Consider the following 24,973-nt stretch of genomic DNA (forward strand, 5'->3'; position numbering starts at 1 on the left):
TTAGGAAACAACATTTTTAATCTTCTGCTGGGTACACCGGTTTAAAAATTTGCTGAGGATAGGCAGCTTAGTCAGTTTTGCCTGGCATGGTACCCCAGCGTCTAGTACGGTGCCTGTCACATAGAAGGCACGTCACATTTGTTGACTAAAGATGTGACTCTTCCAGGTACTAGTGGAGCAAGGGGAAGAAGGGAGAGACATGTAGAAGGATTGCAAATCCTTGAGTAGCCAATAACACTTGATGCTGCTTAGGAGAATACTATGACCTGAGCAAATCTAAATTCCATACCCAAAGTTATGTTGATTAAGATTAGACTATTGTAGTTGAAGTCTGGAAGTCACCTACCAGAAAGTTCTCTGTGTTCTAGTGTTTAATCTCTCTGTCCTTCTATCTGTGACCCAGGGAGGCACGGATGAAAGGAGTTTTATTGCGCTGGTGGCAGCCACGCCACAATGGAACAGGTCATGATCAATGGGCTTTGGACCATGTGGAGGTCGTCCTGTGAGTATCTGATACATAGCATCTCATGTCCATTTCAGAAAGGTTTGAAATTTCTTTGATATGGCATGCTCCTTAATTCAGTAAGAACTGTCCCTGATGAGAAACCCCCATGGGACCACTTTGGCTTATAGTCTTCCACAATTGCAAACTACAGCTCTAGTCAACAGTGAAATAACAAAGCCCCAAATATAATTTAATATAACTTAGAAAACTTCAATAAGCAAAGGTTTATTTAAGGGTTTGACAATATTAATTAAATTGCATCGAACAGAAGTCTCCAGGTAAATGGGAAACAATGCCTACTACCAGGTCTGAGTTGCCTTATAAAATGGAATGACATCCTGAAAAGAAAAAGGATCTGTACTGGTCTATGTACAGAGTATCACTAGGACATGTGCCCAATTACAAACACCTGTCCTAGCAACAGATGCCTGGGGCATTCTTCCATTTAATGACATGGTCAAAACGAGAAGAAAGAATTTGTGGTTTCAGATTCCTCGTGACCGATCCCAGCACCTAAGAAATGAAGGGTGTTCCCCATGGTTTTTCCCATAGAATAAAGTTGTCAGCGCTCTCACCTAACTGGGTTGACTGTTCCACAGTGAGATGACTTGCTTTTTCTCTAACAATCTAGTTCCTGTAGAACTGGAATGCTTATGTCTCGACGGGTTCGGACTGATGGCTCCAAGTGGTTGGCAAGGAGAGGCGAATCTTCTCGGTAGATAGGTTCAAATGTTCATTCTGTTTACCAGATCGAAAACGAAATCAGTCCCTTGGCTGATTTCAGTCATTTTGAAAGCAAATTTAAGTGATTAATTGGTAGGAAACCTACCAGATTTGTTTTCTTTCAATCATAGCCATGAGCTGAATCTTTCAGTCTTGAGTTAGCCCTCGTCTTAGTTTTCACTGAGGCACCTGCTTGCATGGCATCCATGTCAATCCCCAAATCCAAGAGCAACCCGGTTCCTACACAAGCTCCCACTGTGCGCTCTGCTGCTTTGGACAACTTGCTGGGCTCTGCCTCCATAAGATAAAGTTGAAGTTTAAAGTAACAGTCCAGACTCACTTGAATCTATATTATGAGGCTGATGTTTTACTTAGAGTTTGATTTCCTCAGACTGCATTATTCCAGGAGAATAGACTAACCTGGGCTCTAAAACGAATGATGTATGGTAAGTTCAGAGAGAGCGAGATCCAGACAGACCAAAACCCAACCCTCTAGCCATTATGCTCTGGCTACTTTCCTTTCAGAGCAGCGCTTCTCAATCTGATTGAACATCAGAATTACTTAGGAGCTTTTGGAAGCATCAATGAGTGTCCCAATGTCCATGCCCATACCTACGGGTTAGTTGCTTTAAACTGACCTTCTGTGAGACCTGAGCATCGGTCTTTTTTAAAAGCACCTCAGTTCATTCTAATAAAATGGTTGAGAATCAAATTTAGAGTCAATAACCAGTTTTTATCTTTCAAGTCTCTTGCCAAGACAGTTTACATTAATGGGGCTTCCTGTGCCTGACAAAGCATTACCAACTTTTATGGAAAGTTCAAAGCTTGACAGTCCTCAATAGAAGGCAGGATGCTAATACTGACCTTGGGTAGATACGACAATTGTTAACATGTCATGTGTTTGAAAGGATATTTCTTATCCCCCCATCCAACCAAGCAATTGCAGTTACCCATTTTGGATTTCAAAGGCATATTATCACCACAGTTCCCTCCCGTGTACTAAGATTAAAGAGTAGGTGGGGTCAGAAGTACAAATATACTCCCTGGTGTAAAATAACCCCTTTACAATTTGGGAGCAGAACAGAGTTGACCTGCTGCCTCAGAGGTTCTCACCACACAGCTCCCCAGGGAACCTTCTGGTATACCTGCTGTTGGTATTAATTTTTATAAGCAGTAACCAGAATCATGATATTATTACAAGAATCAAGGTCAGATTATATAAGATACCAGAAACCTAGCATTTCTGGTATTCTTCTGGAGCAATAATCTGTATTTATAAAGACTTCACTTTTATTCCATCTCCAGAATTTTAAGACTTCGAAGAAGTTAGCACGTAGGCACCTGTCTGCTCTTATTCTGCATGATTGTTTCAAAGTCTCAGGGCACTAAAACATTTCAAATGAGAAAAGAGCATTGCCACACATGCAGAGTATTGCATGACTTGAGTTTTATTCAGTCTTCTGGTGAATAATTTTAAATTATAACTTTACACGTGTAACCGTAAAATTTTATATATTTATATAAATATGTGTGTGTATTTATATAATATGTTAAAATTTGTTAAAACTAAAGGAGTCACTTTGTTTTCCTTCTTTTTTGGAAAGAAGAAATACTTCATAAAGCTGAGTTCAATCAATGAGTTGTTTAAAAAATACGGTACAAAGAAATTATATTTTCAGAACTATGTTTTTGATGTTTTGCTCTTGTCTTAGGCTTTAATATTTCTATGCCACTGTATTCTTTCAAACTGCTTATTTTCAGAAGAGTCGCAAAAAGTTTTAAGGCATTTGCTAGTTAATATGCCCTTAGTAGCTCTACAAAACAGTTACTTTAATTCATTCATTTGATGAGCTTAAAAATGAAGTTCCAGATAATTCAGAAAAATAAAATATAATAATTTTTCCAAGTGTCTTGCAACCAAGTAAAGCACAAAGAAGCCAGCCAAGGTTCATGTCACAATTCACAAATATTACTAATTATAACTTTGCTGCAGTAGATGTATATTTAGAAATGGAGAGGTGGAATACTCCCATAAAACCCTATTAAATTCAAAATATCCTCTTAATTAACTATACTTTTGTATAATAACACTTAGTTATAGGAACTAGTAATGTTAACTCCTTAAGTGTGGAGGGAACAGGAGGCTGAGGTGCATATCTCAAGAGATACAAGCCCTGCCTAATTGAATGCCACAGATAGGGCAACTAATATGTTTTTTGCAACCAATGGTTGGGGGTATACATTTTTAGAATATATTTTCTTTTCTGAGTAAAGATTGGCCCTAATCTAGCTTTATTACCATAGTTTAGCTTTTGTGCATGTGCACTAAGGACACATGCTAAAAACTCCTAGAAAGAAAAACTGTGGTCACGCATGGTATCTTGAGTCTAACGTCAGTACTGCCCATATTAACCAAGAAGATACATGAGTTTGATGAGAAAAAAATGTAGCACTTTTGAAAATATTTCAGAGTTTAGGAGTGCATCCTAAATGAGCAAGATAGAGAATATATTTTTAATTTAATGGTTTAATTCTAAAATCTCCATCCAGAAGGATTTGGGTTTCATAAATATGGATATACAGAATAAGCCCCACACCATAAAGATAAAAACCACAGTTTTAGCATTTAACAAGCGAAGTCACTTATGCCTTATGCTTGTTTGAGAGTGTAATCTCCCCACTCTGATGATGTTTTTCAATAAAACCTGCACATGAAAAGCACTTCATGATGATAAGCCCTTGCTAATCTGCCACAGAACAGATGAACTGAATTGACAGATCACTTTTTTCCAGCCTCACTAGCTTACAAAAAGTCCTCATCCGTAAAGTCTGAGTGATGCAGCTTAACACAGTCATTGACAATCAAGCATCAGAAACCTAATTTCTCTGAATTCATTGGCTAGTGTAGAATATTTGTTTTTCAGTAAATGTTTTTGAATACATTTGGGCAGATCCCTCACAAGATCCATGCTGGTGGGGTTCTTCTTAGGATAAAAGGGAATCCTTTGTCTTATTGCCGGGCACTCATCCTTCTACCCTAAGAATCTCCCTCACCCAACTCTGCATTTCATTCACACATCACATTTCCTGTGTACGTGTCTAAGTCACAACCTGTCATGTGTACAATGAAGCGGGCCAATTTTTGCATGTGTACCTTGAAAGCAAATTGCTCGGTAAAGAGTCAGCCTTTGTGAACTGATTTACTAAAAAGTGAATTATTACCACATTTGCTGAGAATTGGAAATGAATATGCTGCTAACTATGGTCTTAAAGGCATTTATCAGATTTTATAATATGAGTTCCATCATGGCCATTCCCTCATGTATTCATTATCAAGATACTGTCACATTTTTGGCACAAATGATTTATGGAGAACAGCATATTACATTTGTTGCAAAGCATATTTATCCTTTATTAAATTTGATTGTGTTGTTTGATATAGAGGACTTACGTATTTTTAAGAGCCCATTCCTTAATATATTCAGGAATAAGTATGTTCTAAAATGTAAATAATTGAAAAATCAAATAATAAAATTAATGGTAGTTATTAAACTATTACTTTCATATTTATACTTTATATGCAACATTTATGCCAAATGTAGTACTATAGCTACATGTACCTTGACATATGGTTATGAGCAAATATTGCATGTTGCATTACATAGAAAAGTTAAATATATGTATATATTAGGTATAGAAGAATAAGAAATAACTTCTTTAATTTTTATTTTCAAAAGAGATGAAAAATCCTTTATCGCATCTAAACCTGATCAGACTTTTATGACTAATCACAGTGCTGCATGTGTTGAAAGGCATTTTTTAACTTGTGTTATATTTCATTATTTGCTGTCATTGGTTTTCCACTAGAGTAAGGTAAGTCTTCTTACTAATTCCGGGGAACTGTTTACTAATAGTTTCATCAGTGTTACCTACATTAACTGAGAAGTTTTGTAGAAGACCTTTGCAACTGAAAAAAAACCTGTGAAAACAAAGTTATATGGGATACTGAAATATACTGGAACACTTGAAACCTAGATCATGTAAACTCAGAGTTCAGCCAAATTGTGGTAATTTTCTGATGTATACAATAAGGGGCACAAGAGTATAGATCAGAGTACCAGTCAGCATTCCTTCATTTGAATGTTTGACTCTGTGCCTGGGATTTTGTTAGGTGCTCTTGAAATGTTAACAGTTTGTAAGTTTGTTATGAGGGGAAAGTGAAAATAGAAATGTGTGGAAAAGAGCTCAGGGCTTTGATTACATGCAGTGTCTTTCAAAAGATCTCTTGTGCTGGACATGAGTGAGGATGCCTAGACTTCTTAATTCTATTCTAAGTTAAAAAACGAACAGGCAAAAGGGAATGGGTTTATTCATAATATTTGTGAGTTCTAGATGATATCCTTAGGTAAGACTGGCCTTTTTAAGTATATATTTCCATTTGCTCTCTAATAGAGATACTTTAAAACTTAGGAAAGAAGGTAAAATGTTTATCATTTATTAAACATCTGCATATTCTACTAGAAGCTTTCATTTAATCCTTACAATTCCCCAAGGTACACAATATCAGATATTATTCCTATCCCCAGTCAGCAGGGAAAAGAAAAATGAAACCTTCTACATTTGTGAGATGTATGAGCCCACACTAATCTACATGTAGCCCTCCTGAAAACACATGGCCTTGAAAGTAAAATGTACTTTCTTTTTTATATGCAGGGCAGTTTCATTGATTAGTTTCAGTGGCAGCTTCCCATTCTACTCTCATCAGTATTTCTCTGAAAGATAATGGCAGTCACTGGATTCTTATTTTTGCATTGATATAAAATATTATTTATTGTATCATTTTGTTTTGATGAAAAATAAATTACCAAACAGTAAAAATGCCTAAATTTCTGAGTTCAAATTACTTCTGCCAAGTCTCTATCTTCCCCATTTCCTTTAGAATCAATTAAAAATCAGTCAAATTTTTTCATAATAATAACCTAAGATAGTGGCTCCAGTGAAGAAGAGCAGTTCGAGAGAACAGTCACTAGTTCTTGAAAAAACTTACAATATCCGTATTTCCTATGCAGAAACAGGGAAACATTTTATTATTCCATATGCTGTCTAAAGTCCCCAAATTCCCTCAGTGATAATGGAAATTTAAGTTAGCATTTCCAAGAAGTTATCGTTCTCCCTTCCTTCAGTGACTTAACTCATTAATGGGAGTTTATAAATGGACTTAGTTCTATTCAGAATCAAAGCAAATTGATAAGTACTGTAGTTGATATGCCTTGGGATGAATATTACCTGCTTTCACTGGAATTATAATAAAAATACTTTCCCCTATAATCACAGTGAAGAAATAAATCCTTAAAATTGTCCACCACACCTTAATTATTTTGGTTATAAGCTTATCTATAACTATACATCTACATGTATCAAAACCAAAAATAGGCTCTCAGATCTGCTTCACAAAAGAAGATAATAAGCATGAGATCTTTAAACTTTTTTAACATTCCCCTAATGCCCAATCCTATAACTTAGACATTTTAGAAGCCACAAGTTTAATAACCATGACAGTTTATTAAATGGTCTTCGAAGCAGGCAGCACTTCGGTATAGCTTCCCATGGTGCTTGATTTTCAAAAGCTTATGAACTGGAAAAGTCTGCTTTGTTAGGTTCCAACTTAACTGTCTCCAGAGATATTTATGCTTTACATAACAAAATTACTAGTTAGTTTCAAGTGTGATTTGAAAATGTGGCCATTTCTAATGTGACTACAAAACACTAGACATCTATAGCAAATGCTGAGTGCATATCAACATTCGCAGAGATCCAAAGATATGCTACTGATACGAAAATGTATTCAAAATTAAAGGGTATCCAATGAATCAACATGCCTCCTAAGGTAAAAGTCAGCTTCCAAGCTGGACTGATCGATTATCAAGGTATTAAAAGATCTGCAACCTGTTAATATTTATTTTCTCACATACAAAAATGAAGAATTTAAATCAGTCCATAGTAAGTAAATAGTTATATGGAGAAGTTGCTTTAAAGCCATTAAACATGCACATCAACTTTTGTTCAAATTAAATGTTCCTTTGTTCCCGGATATTGAGGTCACTTTCATGTCCATCTCGGTCACATTAAGGTAACTAAATATCTTGAGTGTTCTGAGTTTATCTTTTTTCCATGTAAGATATTTTAACTATTTTAAATTCTCTTTGAGTACCTTTTATCTTTAAATGTGTTTTCAACAGAATATTTTCATTGCTTTAACTTTGCAATTATTCCTTATAGTTAAAGAGTAATGATTTACAACAGGAATCCAATCAGTAAGTCACCATAAGTTCAACAAACATGCCTTGACCCCCCAGGGGTCAGGCAGGAGGCTCAGCGCTATGATGTGGGGCTGGAGGGAGTGGGGCCCATCCACGACACCCACCGCAGTTTAGTCATGGGGAGCCAAGATGTGAACACAAATCATCTCCAAGCAAAGCAGAAAATGAGCAGTATGAGGGTTCACAGGAGGGGGGGAAATCCCTACTGCAGCGGGTGAGCAAGAAAGAAAATGTGATACTTGAAAAATAAGTAGAAATTTGAGGAAGCTGTGTTGGGGATTGTCCAATAAGGCAGATGGAAGGGGCTCAAGGTGAGTTTGAATAGAGATGACTGTTTTTCAAGAGGACTTGAAAAACAGAGTAAGGTGAAACATGTGGAGGACTTGAAATAGCTGGCGAAGTTGACTTACAAGGATTATGAATGGGGTATTTTTGTTTGTTTTTTTTAACAAGATAAAGCCAGCATTTGAGGGAAAGTTTGCTGAAACTGGTGTGCAAAATTAATTGTACGTATGTGTGGGAAGATACACACACACACATACATACAATTACACATTCGGTGATACTTTCTTAGTATTTCATAGTATCTTTTCAGTGGTGTTTCTTTCATAAGGGGAGAGAATGTGGAGGCTAGCTTAGGGGGCCACTGTAATAGCTCAGGGAAATTCAGGGAAAGGGCCACAAGATGTCCTAGGATGCTAGCAGGAAGACAGCTAGTGCCAGTCCCAATCTTCTGTGACCAAAGAGGTGAGAGGATTCTTTCTCCTGACACTTGATTAGTTCAATACATTAGGTCGTTGTCCGTTTTTTGTAACTAGACTTTACATAGGCAGCAACTAGTACTTATAGCAGCTGATGAATAATGGATACATTCATTTCCTTCTTCAACTGTGACATTGAAACGGGTCAACTTGGTTGATACAGGGGAGCAAGGAGGATAGTCAAGCTACCTGAAGACGAAACCTGATTTTTTTCTTTTTCTCTACAGTGTCTTCAGAGTATATTTTGTTTCCATTCTATAGTTTCTAGTTAGCATTTTTATAGTATAGAAATCCAGGGTGAAAAGTTATTAGCACTTTATTTTGCAAAATATATATCAATGTGATGTCTTCTTTTTATCAAGTTTTCAGCACAGATACTATTGCTTTTTGATTAAACATATCTGATGAAGTTCACTTTATGCATTTTCCTTTCAGAGATTTTATTATAAATCTTCTTTTCGAATGATCAAACATCTAGAAAATCCTATTTTAAAGGTTTCTGTATGTTACAAGTGTTAGGATAATATCCTAGGTAAAACAGTATCATTTTACACCTTGCCTGGTCTGTTGATCATTAATAACTCAGAAGAATACACTGCTCGGTGCAAAATTATCCATTCCCACCTCTTCACGGTGACTCAAGTTCATGGTCACTCAAGTTCATGACTGACCTTCATGGTGATAGCACATCACATGACATTGTCCTGCTCCATACGCATTTTGTGTTCCCATAAAATTAAGGAGGAAAAGACTTTAGGACCAGACAGTATTCAAGAGACTCAGTGGATTTGGAAAACACTAAGAGGCTCACACTTAAAAACCACACTTCAGTGCTACATAGAGACATGTTGTCACTCCAGTCCATGTGTGAAAGGAGTCTGATTCTTGTCAGTGACCTTATGGATAATGATCCTTTTTAAATTACATTTTCCTTACCAGAACTTTAACAGCTGTCTCTACCAGTATCGTGCATATTCCTACAGGCTCCTAAAATCCATTTTCAGTATTTTTATCAGCTTCACGTAGAGTATGTATGCATGAACGTGTATGTACATACATGGGGGGAATATATACACATATATTTACATCTATACATTGAATTACACTTTCTTAGTATTTTATGATCTTTTTTTAGTGGGGTGTCTCCTTCATAAGGCCATGTGTATAGAATATGACCCAAGCTGCTTATTGTTTGAGGAAGGCAGTGGAATCCGACCTTATGAGAAAAAAACTTACTTCCTTATTTTGCCCCTGAGACTGCATAAAATAGGAAGGTCAAGCTGATTCAGATAACAAGTTTGTTTTCCTTTTGTTTGTTTCTGCTTTTTAAGCTTTAAATGAAAATGTTTGCTGAAAGAATCAAATTATGCTTTCTACTTGTTAAAGGTGTATTTAAATAAGGTAATGGATACAGCACGCACTTAGTCTCAAATGAACTCCATCCAAGTAAATGTTTTCAGAAAGAGTTCAAGAATAAAATTAAAGATCCAAAGAGTTTCAGTCCACTTTTGCAATGAATCAAGAGAATTTACCATTTTTTCTGGTTCGGACCTCACTCATGAAAAGAAGGGGATTTCTTCAAGGCCAAAGGCAGTGAATTCAGGTGTCAGCCTTTAGTTCTTCTGTCCTGGGGTGGTAATGTCAGCATGACCTGTTAACCCTGAAAATTTTCAAATAAGTATCAGGGTAACTTAGGACCTAGACTAAGGTCCTAGATTGTGCTTTCAATGATGGGACTTACATGCTCTTTCTCCTTTCCCTCCCCTGCCTCTATCCTTTCTGATTTTAACAGCACTCGCAAACAAAATTACATGATGAATTTTTCACGACAACATGGGCTCAGGCACTTCTACAACAGAAGACGAAGGTCACTTAGACGATACCCATGAGGAATCAAAAAGTTTATTTTTCCTTCCAACTTGTGATGTGTTGTTTTCCGTTCTTTTAAATCTTGTACTGCATCTGATATCAGGAAATTTCTGTGAAGGACTTGGTGATTAACTGAAAGCCCTTCTCAAGACTGAGTATACACCACTTTCCCACACTGTGAACTAATGACAAGTGACTTATTTTCTCATAAGTAAATGTCTTCATGTTGATGTGTCTGTGCAAATTGTGATCTGTGGTAATATCAGTTACAGTGGCAGTATTGAAAATAAGAAATAGTTTAACAGAAAAAAAAAGTTTAAGCACAAAAGTTTAAGAGATTTTATGTTTAAAATGGCATTTAGTACAGTATTTAACATTCTTGGTCACAAAGCTATTTAAGTGGACTGTATTTCAGCTATGTATCATGTTTCATATGATTAAATTATCATTGTTTGTCCTTTATGTATTCTCTTCTACAATATAACAACACATTGACACTGTATTTACTTATGTTGCAATATTTTGCTGCTGAATTTCAGGCTACTTATATTCTGCAGAAAATTCATTGAAATACCTACTCAAGAGGATAGTTGTAAAGATATGGTATCTCCTTTAATACACCCCTTGAAATGTATGTTGGCTTAGCGTTGTTTTGTGGATAAGAAAGATGCCTGACCTTGAAATATTTTCTAATTAAAAATTGTGGATGAAGACCCTGTCTCCCACAAAGGAATTCCCATTTCCTTGTCTAAAGATTCTTTTAAAGTGTTCTGTGGCTGATTTACTAACAGTAACTGCCATTTTGTGTCTGTGGTAACAGAGTGATTTGTGAAACAGTGGATGTTTTCATTGTGTTCTCTTTGTGGATTGTTTTTCCTGCGGGTCATAGTCATACCTTTCTGATGAAGTTGTACCAACACCAGCAACATTATAATGGCCCGGTAGCCCTGAACTCTCTATTAACTTAACGAAAAGGTTGTGCTCTAGGGTGAACCATGCTAAAAGCCCATGCTTAAATAAAAATTATGTTCAAAAGCCATTGGAAGTTCATTTGTCTTTATTTACTGTTAATTAAATTTTCTGTAGGATTTGTAAGCCTGGTCAGGTTTGGAAAGAACAGTGTCAAATATATTTACTGTTTTTTTATTTTGTTTCATCATTGATAATAGCAATTATGAAGCCACACTCTCAATGTTGCCATTTTTCTCTTACTCAGTTTTTTTCTATTATTCACTCTGTAATTACACTAAGAAAAGCCAGTAGAGAATTTTGAAAATTATTTAACTCCTGAAAATTTTGTTAGCTGCTGACATAATTCCTAGCTCATAATAAGTACTCATAATAAGTACTCATGCATTCATTCAGCAGATATCTACTGAGTACTTGCTATTTGACAGGCACTGTGCTAAGTGTTGAGGATAAAAATGCTGATTGAGACATTTTCCCTGCTTGTTTTTAACATCTACAAAAAAATAAGTATGTTGATATTGTTGAATTTGTTGGCTTTCCAGAGGGCTAAAAAAATATACCCAGGTAATAAAGGGCTGAGTGGCAGTAGTATTTCTCATTGGATGATCTCCAATGAGATTGGAAATTATTGGATTTCCCATTGAAAGGATAAGGGATGATCTCACTGAGAAGTTTAGTTAAATTTTATTTTGAGTCTGGTATCAAATCCATTGTAAATCATTGCCTTGGAGATACAAGGCCTTCTTTTTTCTACCTAATATATGACATATTGTATAATTCGGTGCATATGTGGCCCATAAATATTTCTAAATATTGTATCTTAATTGTTGATTCTTCGTTCACAAATTATCTGCTGCTGGTTCACCATTTGGTGGTATTTTTGTTTCATTTTTTTCATTGGTACGAGGGGTTGAATTTTTCCCAAAGCCTCATCTTTCCAAGTAACTTATATGTGCCATAGAACTACCCCCTGCCTACGGCTGAGATATTTTCAGTGCTCCCATCCATGTGTCTCGCCGTCAGAACAGGATTTGAACTCCCCACCAATTCATCTCCTCGAAATTTTAATAGCATAAGTTGGGACTCACATCTATTGGTTTATTTAATTTGAAAACACAGTTAAAGTAGGAATTCAAGTATTGTTGGCTCAACTGACCTATCTTGCTAAAGGAAACAAAGTTTAGTAACTGATAAAAAGTATTTGTATGACCAAGTTTCCATGGTTTCTACACTGTTGTCTCTTATTCACTGTACATTTTAATGTAAACTACACTCATATCTAATTTAAATATATTCAATATCACACATATTTTACCTTTTACCTAAGAAATAACACCTATATTACTTTAAAAATTCCCCAAACTGAGGTTGTCACTAGTACTCTCTTCCTTATGTTCCAAGGTTAAAGAAAGAATTAGAGGGGATCACTTAAAACATGTACCCATTCATTTTAATGTTTTCCAGTTGATATTTTTGACAGCAAATTGTATATGTCAGCAAGACCCCAGATGCTAGGACATCAAGAATACTGAAAATAAGAAAATACGGTTAATACAAATCTTTGTAGAGAGTAGTATAGTATTAGTAACATTGAATATGTTACAATATCAGTAAAAATTGTATTTGTGTATACAGCATGACGAAGCTACTTCTGGGTATTTACCGTAGTAAAACTCTCACATGTATACACAAAGAGATTTGTGCAAGAATGTTCACAGCAGCATTACTTGGCAAATAATGGGAAGCAATCCAAGTGTACATCAACAAGAGAATGGATAAATTGTGATTTATTTGCATAATAGAACATTGGTGGTGAAAATGGATAAACTTAGAGTATACCTATTAACGATAACAACAAAAGTTGCAAAATTATAAATGTATGATGCCATTTATCAAATATTAAAACTTGCAAATACTGTATATTGCTTATGAATACATGCATACGTTGCAGAACTATAAAAGCATGTATGGGAGTGATACATACAAATGCATGATGGTAGTTACCTCGGGTGAGGAAATAAGATCAGAGTGGGGGATGTGGAAGACATTGTATCTAAAATATTTTATTTCTTTTTTAAATGTCAAAAGATAATATAATGTTAAGACTTGAATGAGTTGTGTGCGTACAAATGGGCTTGTCATATTTCTGTTCTCATGTGAGGATCTAAATATTATAGCAAAAAAAGAAAAAGAATAGGGAATTCCCTGGCGGTCCAGCGGTTAGGACTCGGCGCTCACATTGCTGGGGGCCTGGTTTCAATATCCCGCAAGCTGTGTGACACGGCCAAAAAAAAGAAAAGAATAAATAGGCTTTGTCAGGCAGATTCAATGGGGAAATATATTCTAGCAATAGAGCAGCGTGTGCAAAAATGCAAAGACGGGAAGCAGCTTGGCTCCTTGGGGGAGTCAAAGCTCATTTGTATTTGAGGAGGGGTGCCGGGGAGCAGCCTGGAGAGACGTCAGGGTCCAGGGTTGCTGGGGGCCTTAGGAGGGAGGGAAGGGGAGTACTTTCTCAAACTAACAAAATTCAGCTTTACCCCAGGAGGCACCGGGATAAGTCCACTCTGACCAGAGTGTGGAGAGGGGTTGGAGTTAAGAAAAGAAGCTGGGAGACTGGAATTAACAGGTAGATTTGCGACAACAGCTGAGGAATAATTTTAAGTTGTCTGGTAAGAATGTTGCCAAGGATTCATACTTCTCTAGAGAAACTACAAACTGCTTCACATACAAAATATAGTAGTAAATACAAAAAGTGACTATGTGTTTATTTATTGTGCAGAAGGAAAAGAAAAAAAATAGCTGTTACTGAAAGAATCCCAGTTCAGAGGTGAGAGGAGCTTGTCATCATAACTGTATCTTCTATTTAGTCCTTTGGGTGCTTATTATAAATGAATTTTTACAGTATTTTTTAAACCCAACATGGATGGAAATGGATGCTGTCTTTATAGACACAGAAGACCATGCAATGACAATGGGAAAGTCTGCCTCTCTCCAGCGGCCTTATTACCTTATTCCAGCCCCTGGTTCCAGTGTCCAGAAACCATGCCAATACAGCAGAGAAAGAAAAGTTAAGTCTGGAAACATGACTTTTATGGAGAGAATACTGGTTGAATAATATATGGACATACATGTGAATAATAAAAAGGCACAGAAACTGTGTGTAAGAAATATTGCCTCAGTAAATCTAGAGACAGTAAACTAACTTACAGCAAAATTATTATAAGAATCCCTTAATGTTACTATCCATGGAAAACAGACATACTATGATAAGTCAGGCGCTTTTCACCACCTCTGCAATCACCGTAACAAAAACTAAACAACTCCCTTAAACACTGAAGAGACCCAGGCATTCCTAATTTTAATGTAATTTCTTTCATGTTCATAGTTTAGGTGATTCGAAGTTGATTATTTGGTCTTCCTCTAAATTTCCTAACTGTAATAAAATATTTATAACTATAAAATGTTGGGAACTACATAAATATCCAAACATACATGAGTGTTTGAACACAGTGTGGTACATATACACAATGGAGTATTATGTAACTGTAAAAAAGAATGAGGATAATCTCTGTGAAGTGATATGGAGTGATTTCCATAGATATTGGGACGTGAAAAAAGCTAAGCACAAAAGAGCATTTACAGTCACTCTTTAAGAAAGAAGAGGAAACAGAACACATAGCTATACCTGCTTAGCTTTATGGAGAGAAACCAGGAAGAATAAGACAAAATCATGAAGTTGGTTACTTCCCGGGGGGGATTGGGTGGCATGAGTGGAACAAAGGAGGGAAGACATTTCTCTAACTATTAACATTTGTATAGCTTTCACTTTGGAGGTCAATGTTAATCTACAAGTTCAAAAATTAAATCAAGCCACCAAACTGAAAGTAAACTCATCTCTAAACTAGAAACAATAGCACTAACTCACAAAGTTGTTGTGATATAAGTTAATACAGGTAAGGTGCTTAGAACAATGCCAAGCACATGTGCCAAGCACTGAATAAGTGTTACTCGGTATTACTATTACAATTGTTATTATATTAGGTACCTGAGCACTACTTCCAAAAATAGTTTATAATCCACCTGTCTACAGTGTTGCTACTCAATATTTGGTCCTCCAATCGGCCCACCAGCCCCACCTAGGAGCTTGTTAGAAGTGCATATCTCAGGCCCAACCCAGACCGACTGAATCAGAATCTGGATTTTTAACAAGATCCTCAGGTGATTCCCATGTACATTATAGTTTAAGTACTGGGTTGCAGGACCTGTGTGTGACAAGGTAATCTCCTAAGATGGCAAAGACCAGTGTCAAATGGACGACAATAGAAATTCATGTCACAGGAATCCCATTCCTTCTCAGTATCTCACTCTGTTAGGATTTATTCAGAGATGATCAAAGCTTGAACAAAAGCAAAATTGGTTTTACACACAGGCCGAGATACCAGTAACTTCCTCATCACAGGACTCTTAGGCTGGTGCGGTGCTCTTGACGAGAGTGCCCTCCTATGGAGTAGAGAGGAAATTTCCAGCTCTCCCGTCCCGCGCTGCGAGGGTGATACCCGGCCTCTGCTCAGACGCCACTGGGTCTCCAAGCGCGCTTTTCAGCTTTAAGACCCGCTGCCAAATAGCTAGCTCATCATATGTGTCACAACAGTATGCACTCTGGAAACGCACAAAAGCAGAAAGAAAGAAAAAATGACCCTAATGAGCCAACCATAATCCTTGCTAAGACAAAGCCAGAGGAAAGTTTTTATATTGAAATCATTTCTACCCCTCACCTTCTTGGATTCGTGCACTCTGGCCACGGTGCTCTCTTTTATCCTAGGTGTTAAAAATAAAACAGGCTCTTCCCTTCCCTCTTTGCTTCTTCTTTTATCCCTTCCTTCTTTCTAGCCTCCATTTCCCCTCCATTTATATTCCTTTCTCCTAAATTGCATATTATGTTGCATTACTTAATAAAAAACAAAAGCTGATTTGTAAATTCTAACTCGAATGCCTGGGAAAGAATCTGTCGTGCATGTTTGCAGGTAGTGTTCATCCGAGGCAATTCGTCAAAGCTTTAAAAAACAAAACAGGGCTTCCCTGGTGGCGCAGTGGTTGAGAGTCCGCCTGCCGATGCAGGGGACACGGGTTTGTGCCCCGGTCCGGGAAGATCCCACGTGCCGCGGAGCGGCTGGGCCCGTGAGCCATGGCCGCTGAGCCTGCGCGTCCGGAGCCTGTGCTCCGCAACGGGAGAGGCCACAACAGTGAGAGGCCCGCGTACCGCAAAAACAAAACAAAACAACTGCACTGTCAATTCAGTACTGTCATTGTTCCTGTGTCAACGTGAGTCTCCATAATGAGTGTATTTTGAAATATCTGTTAGGGTATTTTCATTTAAAAAAAAATGACAGTAAGCAATGAAATGTTTCCCGCTTGAATACTCTCGCTTGTCTATTCTGCTTGCTACACGAATCCCATCTTGAGGAGTCCGTGGGCCGCGGGCGACGAGCGTGGGTGTGGCTCGCGCAGCACTGCTGGGCTGGACGCGCGGGGTGTGGCTTTCCTTCCACCTTAGAAGTTCGAGAGGAGGCTCTGAGGCGCAGGGGTCGCGCGGCGCGGCGGGGGGCGGGGCGGGCTCGGGTTACGGGTCGCGCCGGGCGCCGCGCCTCCACTGCCGGTCTGGGGAGCAGTGGCGCGGCGTCGAGGCGGCAGCGGCTCCGGAGCGCGGCGGGGCGGCGGCTCCGCCCAGGGCAGCGCCGGGCAGCGCCGGCCGGTGAGTGCGCGCGGGCCGGGGCCGGGGCGGGAGCGGCCGCGGCGCGCGCGGAGCGCCCCCCGCCTGGTCCGCGGGGGCCCACGGGACTCGCTGCGTCGCCGCCTCTCCCGGCGTCTTTAGCTCCGCTCTGTGTCTCGGGCTCTCTACCTCTCCGAAAACCCCTTTCCTAAGACGAATTCAACATTTGACGTGCCCACGCCTTGGCCGTCTCTCACCCCTGACAGGATAAAGTCAGAAGAAGCGCCTTCCTTTGCCAACCCGCCCCCCCGAGGCCGCGGCCGCACAGCTTCTTTACCCGACGTTTGCGTCTTCACTGGACGTGTGCGTCCCTGTGGTTCTAACGCAACCCTCTGGTCTTTACAGTTTTGTTTTCGTAGTCTCTCAGGCTCCCAGAACCCTCCGCCTTAACCCGCTATGCGTAGCCTCAGGCCGCGTGTACCCCAGCCCCGGTGCTGCCCTTCGTCTTCTTCCTGGAGCCCGGCACCGCCCCCGGCCAAGCCGGGAGCCGGGGTGCGCTCGCCGCTTGGACGGCTCTGGTTCCCCCAGGGGAGCTGTGGTTCGGAAACTGGGCTGCTCAGCGCCTCCTCCCGGCGCCCAGGGGACGTTTGAACCTTGGGTCTCCGGCCTCTCCCTGAGCGGAGGGCTTGCTGAGAGCCTTCCTGCCCTAGAATTTGGTAGTGGTGGCCTCCCGCCTAAGACAAGTCTCCGGCCTAAGCAGTGGGCGCTCTACCGTAATAGCCGCCCTGATATGATGGCCTCCGAAAGCCCTGACTTGTAAAACAGTTGCAGGAAATCAGTTCGCTTGCATTGACTGCCTAGCTGGGGCGCACTCTGGGCCAGACCCACGATGAAGCAGGATGGAAACCCTAAAGCGGCGGTCACACAGGCTGTGAGGCAGGTGGGGAGATTCTTTTCCTCCCCGTGATGAGGACTACCTATTAATGTGGGGTCTAAAACTTTCAAAACCTGAATGGAAACACAACAAAAATGGCAATTTCGGGGTGGAGGGTGGACTGATTCATCTTTTTCTTATCTGAGAACTGGGAATCTCTAGTGTTATATAAATGTATCATTTAAGGTGAGCTTGGAAATGGAGAGGAATTTGAAGCATGCAATAGGATGCATAAGCCTTTCTGAAGTGAAATTTGAAATAGGTTTTTGCCAGGCAATCCTAATTATTTCTGTAGTGTTTCTTTGTTTCTGAAGAGTTTCAGGCAGGGGACGGGAGGCAGGAGAGAGAAATTCAAGCCAATGTGCATTAGAAAGAAACAGGGGGAAGAATTCGTAGGTAAGGTTGCTATGGCTGATATCTTAAGTGCACTGTTGGAAAGCATTCTAGCCTGTTAAGTAACACCTGAAGCCCCAATTCTGTTACGTAGCATTTCTTTCTTTTTTTTTTTTTTTCTCTTTAACTACTCTGAAACTATACAGAGTTACACGTTCCTCATTAATTTATGAGTGATACCAAAAGAATTGACTCAATCCAACAAGAATTTGAGCACCTTTCCTGTGTGAGGTGCTTTGCTAAGAGCTGCAGAAGAATGGAAGATGGTGGAACTTTGTAATTAAAACAACAACAACAACAGTGGACTGATTTGTAAGGTGTAGATGCGGTGCCTGTTCAATTTAAAATCAAAAACAGTTGGGCTTCTCTTCATGCTAAATGCCATGTGTAGCCCCTGATAACTTAATCATTTGGCAATTTTATCGTGCCATTGCAGGTGGTCTGCGTTTTAGTAATTCCAAAGTAAAAGGTTTTCTAAGTAATACAACTAAATAAGAAAGTACGTTTTCCTTAGCCTTTGCATTACCGTTAAGTTAATGAAGTCAAAATCAACAAGAAAAATTAGATGTTGATTTTCCTTTCCTTTGGTTTCAAACTAGTGAAATCTTGCAGGAAAGAAGACAGAGTCAGCATGAATAAATTTAATTTCTGGTGCTTTCCAAACTGTCTTATCTAAGTCCATTCTTTTGGAAGATAGATCCAGTTTCAGGAAATCTTTCAAGCCTTCTTTTGAAAGATAGTTCCAGAGACCAACTTCATAAAACCTTTAACTGTAGATACCAGAAGCCATCAACATCATCATCAGCTTCCCAATTTTACCCTTGAAAACAGTTGTATTCTAGGGGACTTTTGGGGAGGGGACAGGCCTTTTTTAAAATCTGGCCAAAGCTAGGGACTTGATCCCTAGAAAAAATGCACACTCATTTAGAATGTTGTGTATCTTTTGGAGGATTCATGGTATCTTGCTTAAGAACAGGGACAGTGGGACTTCCCTGGTGGCACAGTGGTTAAGAATCTGCCTGCCTATGCAGGGGACACAGGTTCGAGCCCTGGTCCGGGAAGATCCTACATGCTGTGGAGCAACTAAGCCCGTGAGCCACAACTACTGAGCCTGTGCTCTAGAGCCCACGAGCCACAACTACTGAAGCCTGTGCGCCTAGAGCCCATGCTCTGCACCAAGAGAAGCCACCTCAGTGAGAAGCCCGTGCACAGCAACAAAGACCCAGCACAGCCAAAAATAATAAATAAATAAATAAATTTATTAAAAAAACAAAAAAAGAACAGGAGCAGTAAATAAGTCAGAAGGTAGGTAGATGGAGGAAAATGGAAATGAAGCAAGGATGTGGGTAAATCCACAGACTGTAGATATATTTTAATTTACTTCAAATGGAATAAATATCTGGCCTTTTGAGTAAGTGTTCTGTGAATGGGAAGTAATAATTGTTGTAATAATTAGTTGTAAAAGACTGAAGACAAATTAGTCCTATTAATTTTTTAGTTGCTCAAGATCAGCTTTTATCTTGAACATCATGAATCTCGTTTTTCAATTTTTCTTTTTCTTCTCAAGGAAAGTGTTTCTGAGATGATTTTTCTCTTAGCACTGATGCCTCATTCAGAACCGTTTATCACCTGCCAACTTTTCTAATATGGGAATGGTTGAGTTCAAAATTTGAACTTACTCTCACACAACACATACTAGTAGTTCACCTTTGGGAAGGAGACAGATATATCATATAATTACCATATTCAATGTGAACCACTGTGATAGCAGTGGTTGTGTCTTGGAGAGAGTTGGTTAGTATTAGGAATGAGTGGACAGCATTAAGAATATTTTGGACATAAATTCTTTTAAAAAGAAACAGTAACCAGTGGACTAACTTTCCTTCTTCTATCCCCAGGGCCAAGGAGCAAGCTCTCCCATCTCCAGCTCTCAGCCTCACAGATCAGGATTTCACTGAGCTGCACTAGACCTCCCATCTGGGGACCCTGCCCCCTGCTCTGTGTGCTGCACATTGGATCTGGGTAAGTAGAGGCCCCTGGAACTAGTAAAATGGGAGAGTGAGTCATAGGTAGTGATGAATTTTACCTGGACTACAAGATTCCTTAATATTTCCAGAAGCCTATATCATGTAGCACTATTTGGAAGAAAATGGTAAGAAAGAGAATGCCAGAACCATCACGGTTTACTGTCTCCTTTTAACTTGGATCAGGACCAACCTAACTGATCCTTAGATATGAACCAGTTTTAACTTATCTTACCTTTGAGTGACAACTAGGTAACTGGTCACAACCCTAGAATGTCATTGATAGACATTAACTGGATTACTAAATTAATGGAGATCATGGTTTTAATCCAAGTTCTCTCCTTAACTAGGTATGTGATCTTGGTTAAGTAACAAATCAATTAAATTATTTGGACCGTAATTTTTCTATGGATGAAGTGTGTGTCATGGGATCAGTGGTTCTCAACTACTGTGTAGTTCCCTGCATTTGATGGAACTGGAGAGTTTATTTAAAATATGTGTATACACTGGGTCAGAGATTCTGATTTAATTGGTCTGGGGCAGGCCCAGATATCTCTGTTTTTTACAAGTCCCCCCACACCCCCAGGAAACACTAATGTCCAGCCAAGATTGAGAATCACTGGGTTAAATAAACGCTAAGAACTGATTCTAAGGTTGTGTAACCTAAAAGCAGTAAAATCTGCTTTCATGCGTAGCTTGGCCCAGCATTACGTCCACTCCATGGTAACCAAGCCTAAACACACCTTTCTAAGAAGCAGTCCAAATCAAGCAATTTAAATTTATTCAGGGAAGATGCTGTGCCTTCTCGTGGTTTCAATATTCCCACAATGCTTTGCGAGTTCTCGGCACCTCGTTCGTTTTGATGGACTGAATTAGGTGTAACTCTGCCCATCTAAAATGATTAGCTGTTCCTGAAGGTCCCCAGAGACGATTATCTCTCTTCTCTCGGTATCCATGCCAGTGTTTACTAGCCTATTGAAAGTTTCTCCTAGAGGTGATCTGTGACTTTCTGGGGTTGGGGAGGTGTCAGCAAGGGATAAGGATGATCACATCGATCGTTGCTGAAATGTGAGCTTCTGTGTCCAAACTGAGATAAAAAAATGATCCTCACACCTTCTCAAGTAGTTGTAGACTATCGAGTTACCAGAATTGAGATAAGAGCACATTGTGTACTTTCATCAGTTGTTGGGACCTAATCTTGTTGCCATTACATTGTAAATTCTGTACATGTTCACACTTTGAAAATTATTCTTCAGTTTAGAGATAGGAGTTATTAAAGTGTAATCCGTGAAATTTATTTCTCTTTATCCTACCCTTTTTTCCCTCCCACTGCCCTTCGTATCCGAAAACACTTAGAAGAAGAAAAAAAACTGTGTATGTGTGACTGTCAGATCAGTAAAGGGAAATGGACCTAAGTTGACAAAAGATGGAAAGGCATTAAGAAGGAAACGTAAAACAAGGCTAAGGAGGCTCATGGATTGCAAGGAGCTACACTTAATTTCTTTTCTCTCTGCTAGTGGTCTTAGAGCTCCTACACATTTATTCTCAAGTTTTCTAAACTTTAGGCAAATCGGATCCCACCTGCTCTGTGTTGGTAGATGTGTTGGTAGATGTGGGCTTGTGGCCCATGATCCCTACGTGTTCCCTGCATCTTCCATACACAGTACGTGGAGTGGTATCTTCATGGGTGAATTGGCAGCCTGGACATACTTGGTCTAATTCAGCATTGACCAATCCCAGAGCCCGACTTAATCCTAAATAATGTCTTAGGTTGGGGAATATTTTCTTCTGGAGTGGAAAGCTACTGGCTCTGGGGCTCTTTACTTTTGTGTCTCAGAGCTGCCCTTACCTGGGGTCAAAAATGTGATGGAGAACCACAGATTCAGCTCAGCCCCGCACTCTCCATCCTCCTAGAGCTGGCTGCACTCAGAAAAAATTCTAAGATTGGATTCGTTTTATATGTTTATTGCTGATCATTGTTCCCAAAGATTTAGTGGTATTGGGCACAGGCTGTTTTGTTATTTCACAATTTATTCTTTATCTACGTCTTAAAATGAATTAAGATAGGAACAAATGTGCTAGAAAAAGATGGTTTTATCATCATAACTTTAAATCTAATGAAAAACTTAATTCTTGCTAAACTCAAACACCCAGTTATGTGTTTATATATAAGCATTTGTCCTCCCACAGATCTAATTTTTGAAGCTAGTAAGTATAATCAGGGTTGGTCTGGTTCTTAGGTTTTGGTTTCAATTATCATTAGTTTGCTTTTTAATCTTTACTTCCTCAAGGTAATTAGAAATGATAACATCTTCTTAACTGGTCCCTGTTTTCTTGAACACTTTTAACAACAGTCTCCAAAGCTAGCAGGGTATTTTGTTTCTTCCTTCCTTCCTTGATTCACTTAACCATTCAACAAGTGTCTAATGAATTTCTGCTTTGCACCTGTCCTCCTATAGCTTTCATTTTTGCGAAGGCAGGAGGGGAGACAGAAAATAAAGAAGTAAAATACATTGTGAGTTAGATGGTGATACGTGCCGTGGAGAAAAAGAAAGCTGGGAGGAAGGCAGTGTAGGAGTTGGTTGGGCAATATTTAAAATAAGGTGGCCTGAGAAGGTGACCCTGAGACTAGACCCAAAGATGATAAAAAAAAAAGAAGAAAAAGAAAAAAAAAGAAAGAAAAGAAAAGAATAGGTTATGGAGCTTTCTGGGAGTGGAGCTTTCTAGCCAACACAGTGGCCCTGAGGCAGGTGTGGGCCTGGCACATACACAAAACAGCAAGGAGGTCCGAGTGGCTGGAGCAGAGGGATGAGGGGGGAAGTGGAAGGAAATGAAATCAGCAAAGAAAGGGGTGGCTGTGTGATGGAGTCTGGGAGGGTGGGGAAGATCTCGTAGGGCCTTTTCCGTGTGATACTTCTACGGTGAAATGAAGATGCGGCTTCTTACTGGTTAGCCAAAACAACGGAAGCCCTGTGATCTCTGTTTCTAGTTTGTTACACCCTCTGGATGTTAACCAGTTTTTGTTTCCTCATCAAATCAGGTGATACCGATATTTCCCCTTGTGGTTTCTTTATCCCCAAGGTTGGCTCTGGAGTGGGATTCAGTCTTCCCATCTTTGCTTTCTTGATGCCCTGAAGATTAGGCTTGCCCTTCCTTTTTAAAGAACGTGCCACTAGTCAATAAGAAACAAAAATGGTCAGTACCAAAACCAACAATCATGAGAGAAATTAATAAACTTATACAATGTATATCCTTGGTTTATACTGTAGTCCAGACAAAAAGTGGTTGCATTGCTAGCGAATAGAATGTAGCCTGTGTGATTTGTTGGGTCTGCATATTGTTTTATAAAAATTTGTGTTGGTTTCCAACATTTAAAAATTAAGAAAGTTTTCATTAAAATACAGTTTCAAGTTCTCTTTGAAAATTGAATGTTCTATTTATATGAAGTTCTAGGATGAGCAAAACTAATCTATGACGATGGAAATCGGAACTGAGGCTCCCTGACATGGGGGTGTGGCAGGGATTGACTAGGTAGGGCCACTAGGAGAAATTCTGGATGATGAAAAGGTTCTGTGCATAGTAGTCTGAAATGCATGATAAAACACATTAAACCAAACACTGATCTGTGCAGTTTATTATATGTCAGTCGAACCTCAGTATGAAGAAAGTTTAAAATGGAAGCCAACATTCAGTGAGAGCTGACTAGCAGTGACCACTTCGGACTTGGCATGTGCTCTTGAGATTGGCACAGACTCACCTGGTTCACTTCAATCATTGTCATTACCTACCTGGCCCCTGTAGGTGGTATTGGTGTGTGATTCCTGCAGTAGTGGTTTTGGTTTCAATTATCAGTGGAGAACAAATCTGAAAGGGCCTGATAATGCGTCACTGGCCGTGGAGAAATTATTACCTGCCTCCTCGGGTTGCATGTGAAGCATGTAACAAAAACATAAACCTGGTAGCTTGGGTCCATCCATCTCTCAATTAGCGGTATTCTCAAATCTGGGATTCTCAGAGGTCTCTGAACATAAATCTCACCTTTCCTCTCAAATGTAAGGGTCGCCTATGTTTGCAGACTCCTCCTCTGAAAGTATAACAGAAAGTACCTTTCAATCCTATTATCAGCACTTAAAACTTACTTTTATTATGTTTGTTATGAAAATAATAGGGTCTACTGTGGAAATCCTAGAAAGTACAGGCAAGAAGAAAATAAAATTACCCACAATTCCAAACATAACCTCTGTTTACCATTTTGTGATAAATGCTTTCACATTTTTCTCCATACATCTATATATACTTTATATTGAAAATACGTTTACTGTGTAAAATTTAGCACACAATCACCCAATTTGCAAAATGAAAAAAAAATAAGTAAAAATGAAAGATGACAGACTAAGGACAAGGATTTGCCTTCCCTCTGTCCTATAACTCTTTTTAAATGGCTGTAACATTATACAAATAGTAGGAAGAACTCTGAAGAGAATGGGATAGCGAAATGCTTGGAGGCAAGTTGCTGATGAAACAGAACCAAGATTTGGATCACCACCAGGATCAGGAAGGACCACCAGGGGAAGGAGAGTGACCCTCTAGAAAGAAGCTCTGAGCGTGAAGTCAGCAAGGACAGAGAGCAGGCATAAGCAGGGGGGCCTGAAAGCAGAGAGACTGGGCGTTTGGCATTGAAGAGTAAACCCTTTCTGTTTCTGGCATTTGAAAAGAGAGGTGCCCCTAGCCTGAAGGCCAGCTCTTGCCTCCTCATCCTGAAGTA

At 39.3% G+C, this 24,973-nt stretch overlaps 2 protein-coding genes across 2 annotated transcripts in view; both read left to right on the forward strand.

The window, feature by feature from the left end:
• RELN (reelin) overlaps positions 1-11,217 on the forward strand; it is a 516,016-nt gene extending 504,799 nt beyond the window's left edge. Inside the window, exons 63-64 of the mRNA XM_033862920.2 lie at positions 404-502; positions 10,102-11,217. Of these exons, the coding sequence (XP_033718811.1) occupies positions 404-502; positions 10,102-10,198 (196 nt within the window). The 3' untranslated portion in view covers positions 10,199-11,217. The remainder of the gene's footprint in view (positions 1-403; positions 503-10,101) is intronic.
• Positions 11,218-16,758: 5,541 nt separating this feature from the next.
• Positions 16,759-24,973, forward strand: part of SLC26A5 (solute carrier family 26 member 5) — a 55,917-nt gene continuing 47,702 nt past the window's right edge. The window contains exons 1-2 of the mRNA XM_004320267.4: positions 16,759-16,899; positions 20,083-20,206. The gene's annotated coding sequence lies outside the window, so the exon portion shown is untranslated. The remainder of the gene's footprint in view (positions 16,900-20,082; positions 20,207-24,973) is intronic.

The sequence above is a fragment of the Tursiops truncatus genome, chromosome 9 (genome assembly GCF_011762595.2).
Source record: "Tursiops truncatus isolate mTurTru1 chromosome 9, mTurTru1.mat.Y, whole genome shotgun sequence".
Taxonomy (NCBI): Eukaryota; Metazoa; Chordata; class Mammalia; order Artiodactyla; family Delphinidae; genus Tursiops; species Tursiops truncatus.